General features: G+C 47.4%; 1 protein-coding gene across 2 annotated transcripts in view; it reads left to right on the plus strand.

Annotated features, from left to right (window-relative positions):
• Nucleotides 1–16,176, plus strand: part of LOC147893677 (serine/threonine-protein kinase BLUS1-like) — a 154,780-nt gene extending 138,604 nt beyond the window's left edge. Inside the window, exons 18-21 of one of the 2 annotated variants that reach the window (XR_015542235.1) lie at nt 15,265–15,326; nt 15,569–15,640; nt 15,754–15,805; nt 15,912–15,999. Coding sequence is in view for 1 of the 2 variants with exons in the window: in XM_087386068.1 (XP_087242194.1) it covers nt 15,265–15,326; nt 15,579–15,640; nt 15,754–15,805; nt 15,912–15,998 (263 nt within the window). In the remaining variant the exon portion in view is untranslated. Of the gene's footprint in view, nt 1–15,264; nt 15,327–15,568; nt 15,641–15,753; nt 15,806–15,911 lie in introns of both variants that reach the window. The other variant, XM_087386068.1, reaches the window with a different exon arrangement.
• Nucleotides 16,177–16,642: the final 466 nt, after the last annotated feature.

Here is a 16,642-nt window from a genome sequence, read left to right on the forward strand (position 1 = left end):
CACTCACAGATGGTCTCATTCATGTCATCCCAAAGGGGGGTAATAGGAGTCTTGTGTCTCAATGGAGACCCATCACTCTTTTGAGCAATTTTTACAAGATTCTTGCGAAAGCCATCAATCTACGGCTACAGGTTTTTCTTCCAGATTTGATTCATGACACGCAGACAGGGTTTGTGCATGGTAGAAGTATTTTTTATAACATTTTCTCATTTTGGGAGGCCTCAGGATGGGCCATGCAGAGCCGCCAGAGATTGGCCATTCTACTCTTGGACTTTGAGAAAGCTTACGACAGAGTAGACTGGGATTTCTTAGAGGGTACTCTATCTCGCTTTGGTTTTTCAGATGCATGGATTAGAGGAGTATCCTCTCTCTACAGATCAGCCCATAGCCAGTTGCTCATTGGGGGGGTAAGAGGGGACAGGATTCAGATTTCTAGATCTGTCCGCCAGGGATGTCCTCTTGCCCCGTTTCTTCTTCTGTTTATGGCGGAAGCTATGAGTATCTACATTAGATCTCAAGCTGATATTTATGGGCTGAGGCTTCCTATCCGCCGGGAAGAAGAGCTTCTGGATAGTGAGTTGGCAGATGACACGGCTGTTTTTTTGGATGCCTCCCCTAGGACACTCACTTCCTTCCGGACAGCCTTGGATTTGTTTTGCACGGCTGCAGGTGCACACATTAATTGGCATAAATCCAGTGGTTTTTGGATTTGCGAGGATGACACCCCGGATTGGGGTAATGATATTGGCTTCACTTGGGTACAAAGGGGCGTCTCCGTCAGATATTTGGGCTGCCAGGTTGGGGTGGGCATCTCTCCCTCACAACAGTTTGCTCCGGTGTTGGAAAGAATTAGAAGAAAGCTCCTTTTCTGGAGCTCAGCCAAACTTGACTTGGCCTCCAGGGTGGTGGTGGTTAACCAGGTTCTTCTAGCCACAGCATGGTTTGTATGCTCTTGTTGGTGCCACTGTAGGGATTGTATCACTCAGCTTAAGAGGCCAGTACGAAACTTTTTATGGAGTGGTCTAGATGGCACAACTGATGTTACAGCCACGGTGGCTTGGGAGACCTTGATTCTTCCTACAAGAGAAGGGGGTTTGAATATCATCGACCCAGATCTACAGTGCAGAGCTTTACTCTGCAAGTTCGTTGTGAGAGGGCTTATGCCAGGACAAGAGCCTTGGAAGGATTTTTTTATCAGATGCATACAGTCTCGCACGCCCACTTCAGGAGAGGATTGGACACACAGTACTAGATGGGTTTTCACCATAGCCCACCTCAGGTCTCCCTCTTCCCCTCTTATGGTTGCTATCCTGAAAGCATGGGCCAGCTTCAGGAGTACTCTTCGCAGGATTCCCCCATCCACCCGTGAAAAGATTGAAAGGCAGCCTATCATGTGGAATGATAGGATTTTGGATGAGCTTGGCAGACCACTTGGAGCTTCTCCTTACATGCAGTGGCCAAGATGGGAGAGAGGGCTGAGAAGGGGGTAGAGGAGGCAGGGGAGAGGGTAGAGGAGGCAGGGGAGAGGGAGGAAAGAGGCGGGGGTAGAGGAGGCAGGGGGAAGGGAGCGGGGCTGAGAGGGAGGAGAGCGACTCAGAGGGAAGAGGCGGGGTAGGGAGGAAAGCGCTAAGGCGGGGGGTAGAGGAGGGGGGGTAGGGAGCGGCTGAGATGGAGGCAGCCAGAGGAGAGGGAGGAGAGGTAGGGAGGGAGACGGGCTGAGAGGGCGGAGAAAGAAAGAAAGAAAGAAAGTGTATTATTGTCGACTAGAGGCCAAAATGGGCCCATGGGACATCAAGAACTCTGCATACAAGATAGCACAAAATCAACGTGCCCCAAAGAAGAGGCATCGTCGAATATCATCTAAGTGCTACGCAATATAATGCAAGTGAAAGTACATAATGTCAAATCTGAGCCTAAATACAGAGTAAACTAGATGCAGGGAAACCGCCCCCGGGCAAAATGGGGGGGATGAGCACAATATGCCAATGCAAAGATACAAGTCCAGGTGTCACAGAGTCTGAGAACCAAAATAATACTGGAAATCCTGTCCATCGACTCTGCCTCCTGCTATGAGAGTACAAATCTGGGCAAAGGTGAGGTGAGCGGCTGGTGGGGCGAGATCTCCATGAGTAAGTCTCCTCCGAAATGCTGCCATCATCCTGGATCGTCTGGAGATGAAGCGGCGAGTACGTCCCCTATGTAACAAGATCCTGCGGCGTCTACAAACCATCTCATATGTACATCCACATGGTGGAGGCATGTGTCCTGTGTGGGCTCTGCCGTCCTCGTGCTCCTCCTGGTCTCTGTCCTCTGGTATGGCGTGTGCCTGAGCTCTATGAGGCTGGGCTCTATCACGCTCCGGTCTGTGCTCTCTGAGGTAGTCTCGCCGAAGCATAGTGGCCTCCCTGACATAAAGGGCTAGGCAATGCTGATCCTCGTAGTCCATCACTCGTGAGAGAGGTCCAAAGCCATCCGTGAAGAGACAGTGGAATCTACCTCTGATCTCATAATATAGCGGGCATCTGCAAATGAAGTGCTCCTCTGACTCCACCTCTCCCATGGTGCAACAAGGGTAGATCCTGGTCTCTCGGCCTGGTCGCCGTCCATCCTCCATGCGTCGCATCCTACCAGCCTCTATCTCGAGCTAATGCGAAGAGACTCTAAGCTGGCCGAGGGCAATCCTCAGTGAGTGGGACATGTGGGTACCTGTATAGCCTGGTGGGATGACAAATCCATCCTCTGAGATCCGAAGGAAGTGGTCACGATATGTGGCCATCTTCACCGGAAGCTGCGTGGGATAAATCCAAGTGCGATACGTATGAAGCTGCAGCAAGTCTGCTCTCGTGACCTGGCTAAGCTCGTGGCGAGTCAACTCGAGATGAGGGGCATCTATGCTGTATCGGAACGGAGGCAGTCTATCCATGTCTAGTCCAAGGGATGTGAGCCACTTAGTGAGTCTGAAGTACCAGCAGTATCGGGTCCCTGATCGTGCCAACTCCATAGAAGATGCAAGTGCTAACCATGGCAACCGAGCTCTGCCTGCTGCTGAGTCTCCAAACTCCCTGACCCTGTGCAGATACATGACCGACTGAAACGCTGCATCCAATGCAAGGGGAGTAGCTCCAAACTCTGCTAGCATGATCTCGTGCGGAACTGTAGCCTTGGCCCTAATGAGCCGAGAGAACATGATGATCTGTAACCTCTCTACTCGTCTCCAATCTGCAGCGCCGAGGTCTCCTGCCCAGAAAGGAGCTGCATACATCGCAGCTGGTCTCACCACTGTATCAAAAAGCAAGGATTTCGTATCGGGATGCTGAAAGTGGGACTGAAAACACTGACGCTCAAGATGAGCCAACGAAGCATACCCTTTACTAATCCTATCTTGTGCTGCATATGTCATGGTGAAGACCGGTCCCCTGAAAACTGCCCCCAAATAAGTGTACTCTCTAACAAGCTCAATGGGCTGTCCGTCATAAGTGAAGCAAAACTCATCCGTGCTGTAAATACGATCAGAGGTGTTGAAAACCATAACCTTGGTCTTGCCAAGGTTTACGGTCAACCCCCTGTCCTGGCAAAACCTGTGGAGTGCCTCAATATGTGCCTGGAGGCCCTGAGCAGTAGAGGAAATGAGAACCACATCGTTCGCATACAGGAGGATAGGAATGGAGGATCCTGAGAGAGTAGAGCCCACGCCGCCTGTCATCTGTACAAACATCTCTAGCTCATCAATATATAATCCAAAGAGAGTAGGAGAGAGCGGGCAGCCCTGCTTCACCCCAATCGTGCTGCATACCTCCTCTGAGAGCCCCTCACGTGTCCGAGCCCGACCAGTGACCCTCTCATACAAAGCCATGATAGCCCACTGTATCTCTCCACTAAAGCCCATTTGGCGAATCCTCTGAAACAATCTGAATCGCGGAACTGTGTCAAATGCCTTCCTGAAGTCCACGAAGCAACAATAAAGCCGTTGCCTTCGTGACTTCGCCTCCTCCACCAGTGCCCTAAGTGTGAGGATGTGGTCAAGTGTCGAATGATCCCTACGAAATCCAGCCTGCCCTCTGGCTCTGAGTCCTGTCGTCTCGGCATGGTCATTTATACGGCTTTCCAAAACTGATGCAAAGATCTTGGCCATAACGTGGCCGATCATGATGGTCCTGTAATTCGACGGCTCCATAGGGTCCCCCGACTTGTGGATAGGTACTATGGTATTGCCTAACCAGGACTGTGGTAGGCCTGTACAAACAGACTCATTGAAGAGACGGGAAAGAACAGAATCTAAGGCATCAATCCCATGGAGTACATACTCCGCTTGCAATCCATCATGATCCTTAGCTCTCCCGTTCTTCAATCGGTGGACTGCTGCACGGACACTCTCTGGTGTGAAAAGAATAGATGAAGCTGGCCTAGGGGAATGGGATAAATCGATGGCTGGCTGATCTGGAACATCGTATAGAGCTGAAGTATATGCAGACCAGACACGTGGATCTGTAAGGGGGCTCTGAGACTTCGAGCGGAGGAATTTTCTCCAGAATTCCTTGGAGTCACAGCTGAAAAGCAAGCTTCTCAGCTCCTCCTCATTCTGGGCTAGAAATTGGCGTTTCTTGCGCCTAACCAACCACTTGTAGTCTCTCTTGGTTTCGGTAAGGAGGGGAGACTTCTCCTTGGTCTCAAGGTGAAGTTTCCTGCGGAGTTCCTTACACTCCTCGTCATACCAACCGTTGCAAGGAACAAGACCAACCGGTGGGGGACTAGACGAATGACACGTGGCAGGGAAGGACATGTGGGCGGCAGAAACGAGTGAAGAATGTACAAGTTCCCACCGGTCCTGCGTGGATGGTAGAGCATCTAATAGATGAGGACGGAGTAGGCGGCTGAGGTTCTGGCTATATACATCATCGAACTGGTGGTCGAAATGAACCTCATAATAGGATTGGCGGTCGTGATGACGAGGGGGGGTGGGTCATGGGAGACATGAGTCAAAGTAAAGTGGATGAGTGCATGGTCGGCAGAGGGCATGAAGGGGCTAATAGTAAGGCTATGGATGGAAGGGACTAGAGTCGGGGGACCTATGATGTAGTCGATCACGCTAGTGCCACGCCCAGAAGCAGAAGAGAATGTAGGCATGGAAGACTGTGGCCACCTGGACAAGCCGTTATAAATGACCATACTGTGCGAGGTGAGGAGCTCCAGTAACTGACGTCCCTGATCTGTGGGCTGTACTGTGCAGTCTGATGAAGTCCGACAGAGGCTATCATTGTGAGATGCCGGAAGTATGACCGGATCCTCCGTGAAGTCATAAGTGAGGGCCTGTCTGTTTGAGGTCCTCGCGTTGAAGTCTCCTAAGAGGATGACTTCTCCGCGATGTGAAAAATCTGCAATGTCCGCTGAGAGATCCTCAAATATGGACTGGCCTGGTCCAGTGGAAGAATAAAACGACTGCGCCGGGGGGAAGTAGCAAACTGCAATAAAGAGATCTCGCTGAGGGGCTCTGCGGTGGATGCGTACCCACAAGAATCGGGCATGTGAATCCGCTCTCTCCACTGTGATGATCCGATCGAGATGCTCTCTGTACAAAATGGCCACTCCTCCAGATCCTCTCACTCCAAATGTTCGAGTGTGCTGTCTGAAGGCAGATCTCCATGTATATCCTGTCACTCGTGGCAAAGGTCTCTCTGGACTCTCGTGTGTCTCTGTGAAAAAAATGATATCTCTCCCAAAGAAAGCCCCCCGTAGATTGCCTGGCTGTGCTGTAAAAGAACCATTGCAGTTCCATACAGCGATGCGTAGGCTATCTGACAGGTGGTGTGTCCCATGAGCCCTGTCCCGTCAGGCGGTCGGAGCAGGAGGTGGAGGTGGGGCCATATCTGCTGGTCTGTCATCCCTAGGCACTGTGGGAGCACGCCTCAAGGTGCCTGTGATGAGTCTGCATCCCTGATCACTGCCCACTTGCCCTGAGCTCGGGCTGCGTCTCTCTGAGGCATGAGCGCCTTGCGTTCCTCAACCTGTATCTGAGTCAGATCCTCGTCCATGGAAATCTGTGGGTGGTCTCTGAGTGTCCCTCTCCTCCTGAGGGCAGCTAGACGTGCCTGGGCATCTCTGAATCTGATAATGAGGGGCTGCTCTCTAGTACGATCTCTCCCGACTCTATATGCTCCTACTATGCCATGATCCTGTACTCCCAATGTCTGAGAGACAAAGGTCACAGCCTGTGTCATCGTGGACTCTGTCTCCGAGGGCAAGATACCACGAATGCGAATGTTGAGGGCCTTTGTGGCCCTCTGCTGTGACTCGGCCAATGTAGCTGATACAGTCGATCTCTGAGGCTGTGATGGCTGACGGCGGGCGACATCCACCCACTCTGTGGCTCTCTGGACCTCTGTCTGAAGGGAGGTCAAACGCTCCTCAACCGCTGCTACTGCTGTAGTGGGAGATGTGTCTAAGTGCTGAACGCGAGTCTCGATCTGTTGCACTCGCTCTGTGTGTCCATGAATCTCTCCAGCAAGAGTCCTATGAGTCGCCTGTAAGACCTGAAGATCTGTTCTAATAGACAAGATCTCCCGGTCCTGCTGTGTCACTCGATCAGTAAGAGATGCAACCTGAGCTGTAAGTAGAGCAATGGTCTCGTCCTTCCTGTGAAGCATCTGAAGGGCATCTCGGAGGCGGGTCTGAAAGTGCTGAAGCTCTGGTAGGATGTGCTGGCAAGGACAAACAGTGCAAGGCATGGAAGGAGAAAGAGAGGGAGAAAGGGGGGAAACCGGTAAGGTGGGTAGCGGGGATGAGGGAGAAGGCTGGAGAGGGGGAGAGAAAGCGGGTACCGAGGATGGAGAGGAGGGGAAGGCTAAAGTTGGAGAAGGGGTAGGAGAAGAAGGGACCTGAGAGGGGAGGGGTGAAAAAAACTGCGGGTACAAGGTGGCTAAGGGTGGAAGATGAGATAATGGGGCTGAAACCGGTGTACCTGTGACTGGGAGTGCGGCAAGTGCGGGCACTGTGCTGGGCGGAAGATGAGATAGTGGAGCTGAAACCGGTGTACCTGCGATTGGGAGTGCGGCAAGTGCGGGTACTGCTCTGTCCTTTGAAGAGGATGCAATTCCTCTTCTACTATAGTGCAGCATGTCGGTCGTGGAGGCCATTGATGTTGCTGCTGTTGCTCCTTCTGTAACATGCTCGACGATGTCGGCCATGTTTAATTACGGGAAATGGGAAACCGGCGGCATTGAAAAGCGGGAGATGGCGAGCGCTGCCAATGAGCGGGTGAGCGGGGTGGGGGGGCCTGAGCGGCTGAGCTGTGAGGGGGAGGGTCTGAGCGGGGTGAGCCGCTGCGAGGGGGAGGAGCTGCGAGGGGCGAGGGGCTGGGAGGGGGGTAGGGGGGAGCTGCGGGGGGGAAGGGGGGGGGGAGCTGCGAGGGGGGGGGAGGGGCTGCGAGGGGGGGGGGGGGGGGGGGGCTGCGATGGTGCGAGGGGCTGCGAGGGGAGCTGCGATGGGGGGGGGGGAGGAGCTGTGAGGGGGGGGGGGAGCTGCGAGGGGGGGGAGGGGGGAGGGGTGAGCTGCGAGGGGGGGGTGAGGGGCTGCGAGGGGGGGAGGGGTGGGGGTGAGGGGCTGCAAGGGAGGGGCAGCAAGGGAGGAGGAGGGGGCAAAGAGAGAGGAGAGGCTAAGAGAGAAGAGGGGGCTGAGAGAGAGGGAGCTGAGAAAGAGGAGGAGGGGGCTGAGAGAGAGGAGAGGCTAGGCTCAGAGGAGGGAGGGGTAGTCGTGCGGGGAGGAGCAGTAGCTGTGCAAAAAATTCGGCCATGATTTTTGCTGAGTCTTTTGAGGCATTTTATGGGTACGAGCCCAAGGTGAATCATTGTAGAGTGTTTGGGCCTGTTGCATATGCTTTGGTACCAGCTCAAAACCGATCCAAGCTTGATGATAAAAGCATTAAATGAGTTGGCTGCAAATCTGAAACATTTGAGGGAAAAAAACCTTCAACATGTGGCAACCCTGCGGGAGTCTGAAACTGGACAACCCAAATTAGCATCATCCTTAAACTGAATGATGTCCAGAGGTGTATCATCATATGGAGGCAGCCCAATATTTGGAAGCAGTATCAGCGCCGTGCAAAGGATGTTACTCCATATGCACTTCTAGATGCCATTCCCAGCGGAACAGATGAGAATTTAGTTCCTAGATGGGCTAGGTTGACACTTGCAAATGCTAAAGATCAGCCTATATTGGGGAGAACCAGGGCCAGCACTAGGAATGCTAACAACCAGGTGAATTTTTCTCTCATGACCCAAGTGATGGAAGCTGAAATTGAGCCTAAACACTTTGAGGATGCTTAGGGCAATCCGGTGTGGCAGAAAGCCATGGAAGCTGAGATTAGATCCATTCAAAAGAATGTTACATGGGACTTGGTTGATGTGCCCATTGGCAAGAATGTGGTTGGCACAAAATGGATCTACAAAATCAAGTACCACGCTGATGGTACAGTTGAGAAGTACAAAGCCCGATTGGTTGCAAAGGGGTATGCACAAGAAGAGGGGATAGATTATGAGGAGACTTTTGCTCCAGTGGCCAAGATGACTACCATTTTCTCTGTCATCTCTATTGCTGTATTTTATGATTGGTCTGTGTACCAAATGGATGTCAAGACCGCCTTTGACCGACAAAGGGCAGTGTAACTGACTCTATGATCTCATAAAACTGAAATACAGCCAACTCGAAACATTGCCAGTGCCCACAAACAAAACTTAGAGCATATATCTTCACCACCTAGCATCACTGAACCATTTAAGACAAGGGAGGCTAGAATGCCCCTACTCAAAAGCATGAAAAGTGACACCTGTTGGCCCCAACACTTGGTGCCCCTTGCAGTATTTATTTAATTACTAGTTAGCTCAAATACAAGGGGCTCCCTTCAAGAGCTCACCCGCAGGTGCAACCCAGTACAATGCCAACCCGTGGCTGTGCCAGTGACCAACTCCCAGTGCTATTCTCTTGGTTCCTTTCAATAGCCATGCATAACACAAGTAGAACAACCTGGCAGCATGCCAAGCAATGCATTCACATATATCCAAGCCATTACTGAGCCCAAGGCTTGCCACTGCACCCCCACGAAGAGGGTATCACAACCATCTCCTGGGCCAATGGCAGGGCATCCAACCTTGCAGAATCTTAGTAAGAATGATAGTAGCAAAGAGTAGAAAGAGAAGATAAGAATCCAGCCAACAGAAAGGGTCTGTTTCAGCTTAGAACAGCCCCAGAAGTTGGTTGAGCAACAGACAACAGAATCTGGTAGGAGTGAGCTGCCTATGAGTGACTTCCAGCACCAGAAAAGATCAAGAAAGAGAGGTTCAGCAAGCTGAAACAGATCCGCCATGATTGCGACCACAAGAATGGAGATTCGAGCTCACCAGCACCTCCGTTCTCAGTGCGCCTTGCACCAGGCAGGAGCAGGAAGTGAGGCATCCAAGAATATGAGCTCAGATTTAAGAAAGGAAGACTTTTGTCGCAAAGAAAATCGAGAAAACCTCTAGAAATGGCGCGGAATGGAGGTGTCCAGGTCCAAGAAGCATGCCAACAGCAGAGAGCACCAATGGGAGGAGAATTGTCGCGAAGAAAGCTTGAAAATCGACTTCAGCCAGCAAGAGAGAAGCTTCAAAAATCTGCCATCTTGAGAATGAGGGACTTCTGGTAGGGGTGAAGACTCAAAACAGCATGGAAAGGCAAGGAAGGGCTCCAGGGCCTTCCAGAGGTGACACCTAGGTGCCACAAGGCAAGCAGAGAGGCTACACTAGCTCCACACACATACACATGGCAAAATGAGGCGTGGGATTTTAATGCCTCTAGGGGGGGTGGATGGCACACCATGACCCTAATGCTTGGGAACCAATGACCCTAGTTTGTAGGATCTCTAGGGGGTCAATTTTTAAAGGATGACCCCACTGAACCAAAGTGGAGGACTTGCGGGCAGCCTATGAAAAGGTTAAGTATGCCCTCTAACGCAGCCAAGACAAGCAGAAAAGAGCTGCAGATAAGCATCGCAAGAACTTGGTCTTCACAGAAGGTGATTGGGTGTTGCTGTGTTTTCTTAAGGCATGGCTCAGGAGCAAGAAAGGGAAGGTGAAGCTGTACACCAAGCTGAATATGAGGTACTACAGCCACTTTCAAGTTCTTGAGAAGATCAATGAGGTAGCTTAAAGGTTGAAGTTACCTGAGCAGTGGACCAATCCACAATGCTTTCCATGTTAGCTTGTTGAAGCCTTTTCATGGAGAAGTGCCACAGGATATGCTAGTTGAAGAGCAACCTGAAGTTGATGAGCAAGATGATATTGTTAGTGGAGATGAAATTAGGCCTGTGACAGCTCCTAGTACTCCTAGCAGTCAAGGTTCTATTGCTAGCTCATCTCATCCTCTTTCTGAGGAGCAAAAGAAGTTTGACCGTCGCAATGCTCAAGCATTTTCCTTGATTTCCTTGTCAGTGAAGAGGCACATCATGAAGACTACTAAGTCTTGTACTTCTTCTAAGGATGCTTGGGACAAGTTGTCCTATATGCATAATGTTAAGAATATGGCCAGGGTGATTGCACTCAACAATCAGCTTAAGGATCTGAAAATGATTGATGGTCAAACCATCACAGAGCATGTAGCAAAAATTACAGATTTGCGAGATCAGCTTGCAAATGTTGATGAGGAAATTGAAGAGAAGAGATTGGTCTCTATCACTCTTAATAGTCTTGCTCCTTCATATAGTACATTTGCTACATCATTGAGCATCACTCTTACGGCTGCATCTATTTCTTTTGAAGAATTGGTTGGTTTGTTATTGCAGGAAGAAGAAAGAGCTCATAATTTTTCTCGTGGCTCTCATGGCAGTGAGCAAGCTCTAGCCACTGGGGAGAGGGGAAAATTTCAGAAATATAAGCCTAAAAACAACCAGCCACAAGGGGCAAATAATAGTACCAATAATGCCGGATCAAGCAAAGATGCTAAGGTGAAAAAGGGCAGAGGCAATTACTGTAAGAAGCCAGGCCATTACATTGCAGAATGTCAGAAACGCATTGCAAATGAGAAGAAGAGGCAAGGAAACTCAAATAGTAATTTTGTGGCTCATACTGAGAACAATGCATCTGGCTCACATGCACACTTTGCTCAGGATGATCAGAATTTTGTATTTGCAGCCACACTCTTTGAGATATCTTCCAGGGGGGATTGTGATTGTGATCACGCTATTGCTCATAGCAATAATGATGATGTCTATTCACTTAATGTGAATGAGAATTGGTATTTGGATAGCAGTGCTTCACAGCATATGACTCCTCATAAGGAGTGGTTTGGGAGCATCAAACCTGTGTATGGGCGGCAGGTTAATTGTGCCAATGATGCTTCTCAAGACATTACAGGAGTGGGACATATTCCCATTAAGCTTGATAATGGCAAAGTCAAGTATATTCGTGATGTTTGGTATGTTCCAGAGTTGCGGAAGAATCTTATTTCAGTTCCATCCATAGCTCACGATCAGCACATGCTTGTGGAGTTTCAGGATGATCAATGCCGAATTAAAGATCCTAGAAAGGGATATGCAGTGGTTGCCACTAGCACTTATGATAAGGGTCTTTATAAGTTGGATGTCTTTATAAGTTGGATGCTAAGCCCCATGTGCAGCATGCCTTGGCTGCGTCTAATGCATCTTCATGTGATTTATGGCCTGCTAGATTTAGTCATGCACATCATAGAGCCTTGGCATACTTGCATAATAATCAAACGGTTGAAGGGATGCCAAAATTGCAGCAACCATCTAGTTCTTTTTGTGAAGGGTGTATTATGGGAAAGTTGCACCATTTGCCTTTCAAAAAGGATGGATTAGTCAGAGCCACACATATACTGCAGCTTGTGCATAGTGATGTATGTGAGGTGAATGTGCGGTCACATCACGGTGCCAAGTATTATGTGTCTTTTATTGATGATTACTCTAGATTTACATGGATCTTTCTCATGAAAGAGAAATCTGAGGTGTTTCATTGGTTTCAGGAGTTCAAAGCACTTGTTGAGAACCAAACTAATGCCAAGATCAAAACACTCAGGATAGATAGAGGAGGGGAGTACATGTCTCATGCCTATAAGAATTATTTGGCTCATCACGGGATTCATCATCAGAAGACATGCCCTTACACACCAGCTCAAAATAATGTTGCTGAAAGAAAGAATAGGACTCTCATGGAGATGACCAGATGCATGCTGAGCTACAAAAAGATGCCTAGAGTATTTTGGGGTGAGGCTGTAGTTACAGCCACATACGTCCAAAATAGATGTCCAACTAAAGCATTGGTGAATCGGACTCCGTTTGAGGCATTCTATGGATATAAGCCAAAGGTTAGCCACTTCAGAATTTTTGGATCAGTGGCATATGCATTAGTATTAGATCAACACAGATTCAAGCTTGATGATAAGGGAATCAAATGCATATTTGTGGGTTATAGTACTGAAAGCAAGGGCTATAGGCTTTACAATCCTGAAACACGGAAAATTATCATAAGCAAAGATGTTGCTTTCAATGAAAATGATTGCTTTATGCCTAATGATTTACATATGCCCATTGAGGACACTACACCTTTGGATATTGTTCATTTTGAGTCAAAAGATATGCCATCACATGTGTCTAACACACCAAGTCCTTCCTCCACTACATTTGGAGAAATTCCCCATATTGATGAAAGTAGCACTTCTGAAATTTCAGTTCAGAAATCAGTCAATGAAAATCAACCTATTGTCTATGAAAGGAGGAGGGTAAAATTTGCAGATCAGTCTCAGCCTGCTGCAGCCAGTCAGCCCTTTCCTAGATGGGCTCGGGCTACCATTCAGGATGCACAAAATCAGCCTGTGTTGGGGAGAACAAGGTCTAGTACAAGGCAAGCACAAAATCAGGTCAATTATGCCTTGATGAGCACAGTTATGGAAGATGAAATTGAACCTCAGTGTTTTGAGGATGCTCAGGGACACCCATTATGGGAAGATGCTATGAAATCTGAAATTCAGTCCATTGAAAAGAATGCCACTTGGGAATTGGTCGATCTCCCTGTTGGGAAGAATGTAGTTGGCACCAAGTGGATTTATAAGTTGAAATATCATTTTGATGGCACAGTTGAGAAACATAAAGCCCGTTTAGTTGCCAAGGGGTATAGTCAGGAGGAAGGAATTGACTATGAGGAGACTTTTGCTCTTGTAGCCAAGATGACAACCATTCGGACTGTCATTTCTCTTGCTGCAAGTTATGGTTGGCCTGTTTATCAGATGGATGTGAAGACGGCCTTTTTGAATGGAGACCTAAAGGAAGAGGTCTATGCGCAGCAGCCCCAAGGTTTTGTGGTTAAGGAACAGGAACAAAAGGTATGCAAGCTTCGCAAAGCTTTATATGGGCTGAAACAAGCACCTCGGGCTTGATACCATAAAATCCATCAGTTCTTGTTATCACAGGTCTTTGTTAGCACTCATACTGAGCCAAATCTCTATGTGCTTCAAGAAAAATCAGAAATCATAATTCTTATTCTTTATGTGGATGATATCATGCTTACTGGCAGTGATGAGGGAAATATTGCATCAGTAAAATCGGCTTTGTCTCGGTCATTTGATATGACAGACTTGGATTTACTGCACTATTGTTTGGGCATTGAGTTTTGGCAAACTCAAGATGGTATTTTCATGTCCCAAACTAAGTATGCCAAGAGTATATTACAGAGATTTCACATGGAGAATAGTAAGCCTGCAGCTACACCTCTTGAGAAGGGTCTCAAACTGTCTAAGTATGATAAGGCTAAAAGTTTGATGGCACTTTGTACAGACAGTTGGTGGGGAGTCTTATCTATTTGTGTTCCACAAGGCCTGATATTGCTTATGTTGTAGGAGTATTGAGTCAATTTATGCATTGTCCCACTATCACTCATTGGAATGCCGCCAAGCATGTTCTCAGATATGTGCATGGCACTATTACTCTTGGGATGCATTATACCAATGCTTGTGATCTTGATCTATGTGGCTTCACAGATTCTGATTGGTCAGGGGATTTTGATTGGTCAGGGGACATTGATGATAGAAAATCCATTTCTGGCTACTGTTTCTCTTTGGATTCCGCATGCATATCTTGGTTAAGTAAGAAGCAGGCCAGGGTCTCTCTTTCTTCTAGTGAAGCGGAGTATAAGGCAGCAAATGCAGCTACTACAAAATGCATATGGCTAAGGAAGCTACTTTATGACTTGCATCATTCACAAGATGATCAGGCCACCTCTATCTTGTGTGACAGTCAAAGTTGCATAAAGATTGGTAACAATCCTGTTTTTCATGCTCGCATGAAACATGTGGAAAATCACTATCACTTTATACGGGATTGTATAGCAGATGGCATCATTAGCCTCATCTATTGTCCATCTAAGGACAATGTAGCAGATATCTTCACTAAGAGCCTGTCAGCAGAAGTGTTTGTACGTCATTGAACAGGCTTGGGAATCAGAGACATTACAACAATGTCAAGCGGGGTTGTAAAATGACATTTTTTTTTCTTGTAATACTCCCATAGGTTGCTATATCCTGTTGGATGAATTTGTGCAACCATGGTACTTTAGGTACCCTGGGTACTTCTAAGGAGTTTCCAGAGTACTTCAGCCATACCATTGAGGGGGGATTTGATAGAACATACAATGGTATGGTATTGAGGCTAGACTTGGTCTAAGTTATTCTAGTCTAGGGTTTTCACTTTATACTTGGGTTTCATATATATCCCAAGTCTTGTACTTCTATTGTTGAACTATTCAGTGGAGCTTTGTGTGTGGACTACACTCTCGTGTTCGTTATCCACTTCGTGTCTCCTCACAATTCCAATAGCCCCGAAGGCGTATATATAGGGTTGAAGCCCTTGCTATGCCAAAGCCGTGAACTTGAGGGCTGCTAAGAGAAATGCAAACTGGCCATGGGATGCTTGTTGGTGAGGCGCTGCCGTGGGATGATGATGAGGTGCTCGTCGAAGATCTGCAGTAGAGGAGGAGAATTGATGCCGACTCGCAACCTACAAGTTATTAACCAAATCTGTAGATATAAGAGTTTAAACAATATGCATATTTATTAACTCTTTATATTCAAAGGGTGTATAATGCAAGTGATTTAATAGGTTTTTATTATAAATTCATTTGCATTGCTCTTTCAGCATGTTGTTTTGTAAGACTATTCCTTAAGCATGCTTGTTGTGTTCCAAACCTTGTGCATAAGTTTTCACCTTATGGTATTGTCTTTGTTGCACAGTTGGCTCTTTGCATGTCCCAATTTCCCAAAACAAACCAAATGGCGATGGAGAACTATATTCGGTTTGTTTCTATACTTTTTCTTATTTTCCCTTTTGCAATAGAAGCCTAATTGATATCTTGTTGTCTACAATAGAAATCTATTTGCTGGTGGGAAGTAATAAAGCGTCTCCCACAATTTGATGACAGAGCATAATGATACTGTCAAAGAAAGATGCAATATTTCTGAGAGAAAAATGCAGTGATAAAATGCAATTTCGATAAATTTGACAATTCATAAGCTTTTACCATGCAATCCTATGAAGCTGCATGTAGGTGGTCTCATTTTTGGGTCAGGAAATTGACCTCGAACGTCAAGTCCATGAGCTGCAAAGCAAGTATGAACATGAATTTTCCTTTTTGTATTTGAAGCTGAAATGGATATGCTCGTTTGAAATGAATAATTGCAACTCAGAGAGAAGATTCCTCACAAACATGGATACTTGTACAGGGTTACAAGCCTCACAAATGAGTTGGTTTCCATCAAGCTGAGAAATACTCAGGTGTGCAGTTATGAGCACATGTGGAATCACATATTCATTGTATGTGATCTCAAACCTTCATTGCATCTTACTTTAGGGCATGATTTTATTCCTTTTCTGTTTGTAGCTCGAACGCCAATTGAATGCCATATACAATAGAGAAGAGGAAGAAAGAATACGAAAGGAGGAGGCAGACAATGGACGCAGTTTGTGAGAATCAATGGGGGAACAAAGGCAGTCCAATGGGAGACCCACCCTGAACTGTTGCACTCCATGAAAGTATGCTACTCTTTCTTCCATATTCTCTTCTATTCCCTTATCTCCTCTCAATTCCGTTTCAGAAAGCCTTGGGAGTGATATTTAGAGTTTGCTGGACTGTTCAACATGTATTATAACACTTCAATTCCCTCACAGCATTAAGAATTGTGTTCAAACAAGTTTATGTTGTTATGGGAGAGTAGGTTGCAAAATTCCTGATGTGTTATAGGTCACCTTGGGCCACGTATATACCAGGATCATGGTCACCATGCTATTGTTCAATCCTCTAGGGAAATGCACGTGAAAGTGCTCCGATAAGGAAAAGACATAAGGAAGGTTAGAGTGTCGTAAGACGAAACAACAAGCACGAAGGCTTGAGTGGCTGTCGTGCAAGAGAGTGAATTGTGAAAACCAAGTGCGTGTTTCCTAGAAGTGAAAGATAGCCAAACACTCCTCAAAGTGGATTTTTGGTAAGCTTTGGTAGCTCAAGCCTCCCAATTGGACTCTCTCTCCTCTCTTGTTTCACTATTCCTTCCTCCTGCTCACCCTCCTCACTTCTTTCATTTCCATATCTCGTGTGCTTTCCCCTGGTATGATACA

The sequence above is a fragment of the Dipteris shenzhenensis genome, chromosome 15 (genome assembly GCF_047967505.1).
Source record: "Dipteris shenzhenensis isolate YYH24624 ecotype China chromosome 15, Dip_SZ_1.0, whole genome shotgun sequence".
In the NCBI taxonomy this organism is placed as follows: Eukaryota; Viridiplantae; Streptophyta; class Polypodiopsida; order Gleicheniales; family Dipteridaceae; genus Dipteris; species Dipteris shenzhenensis.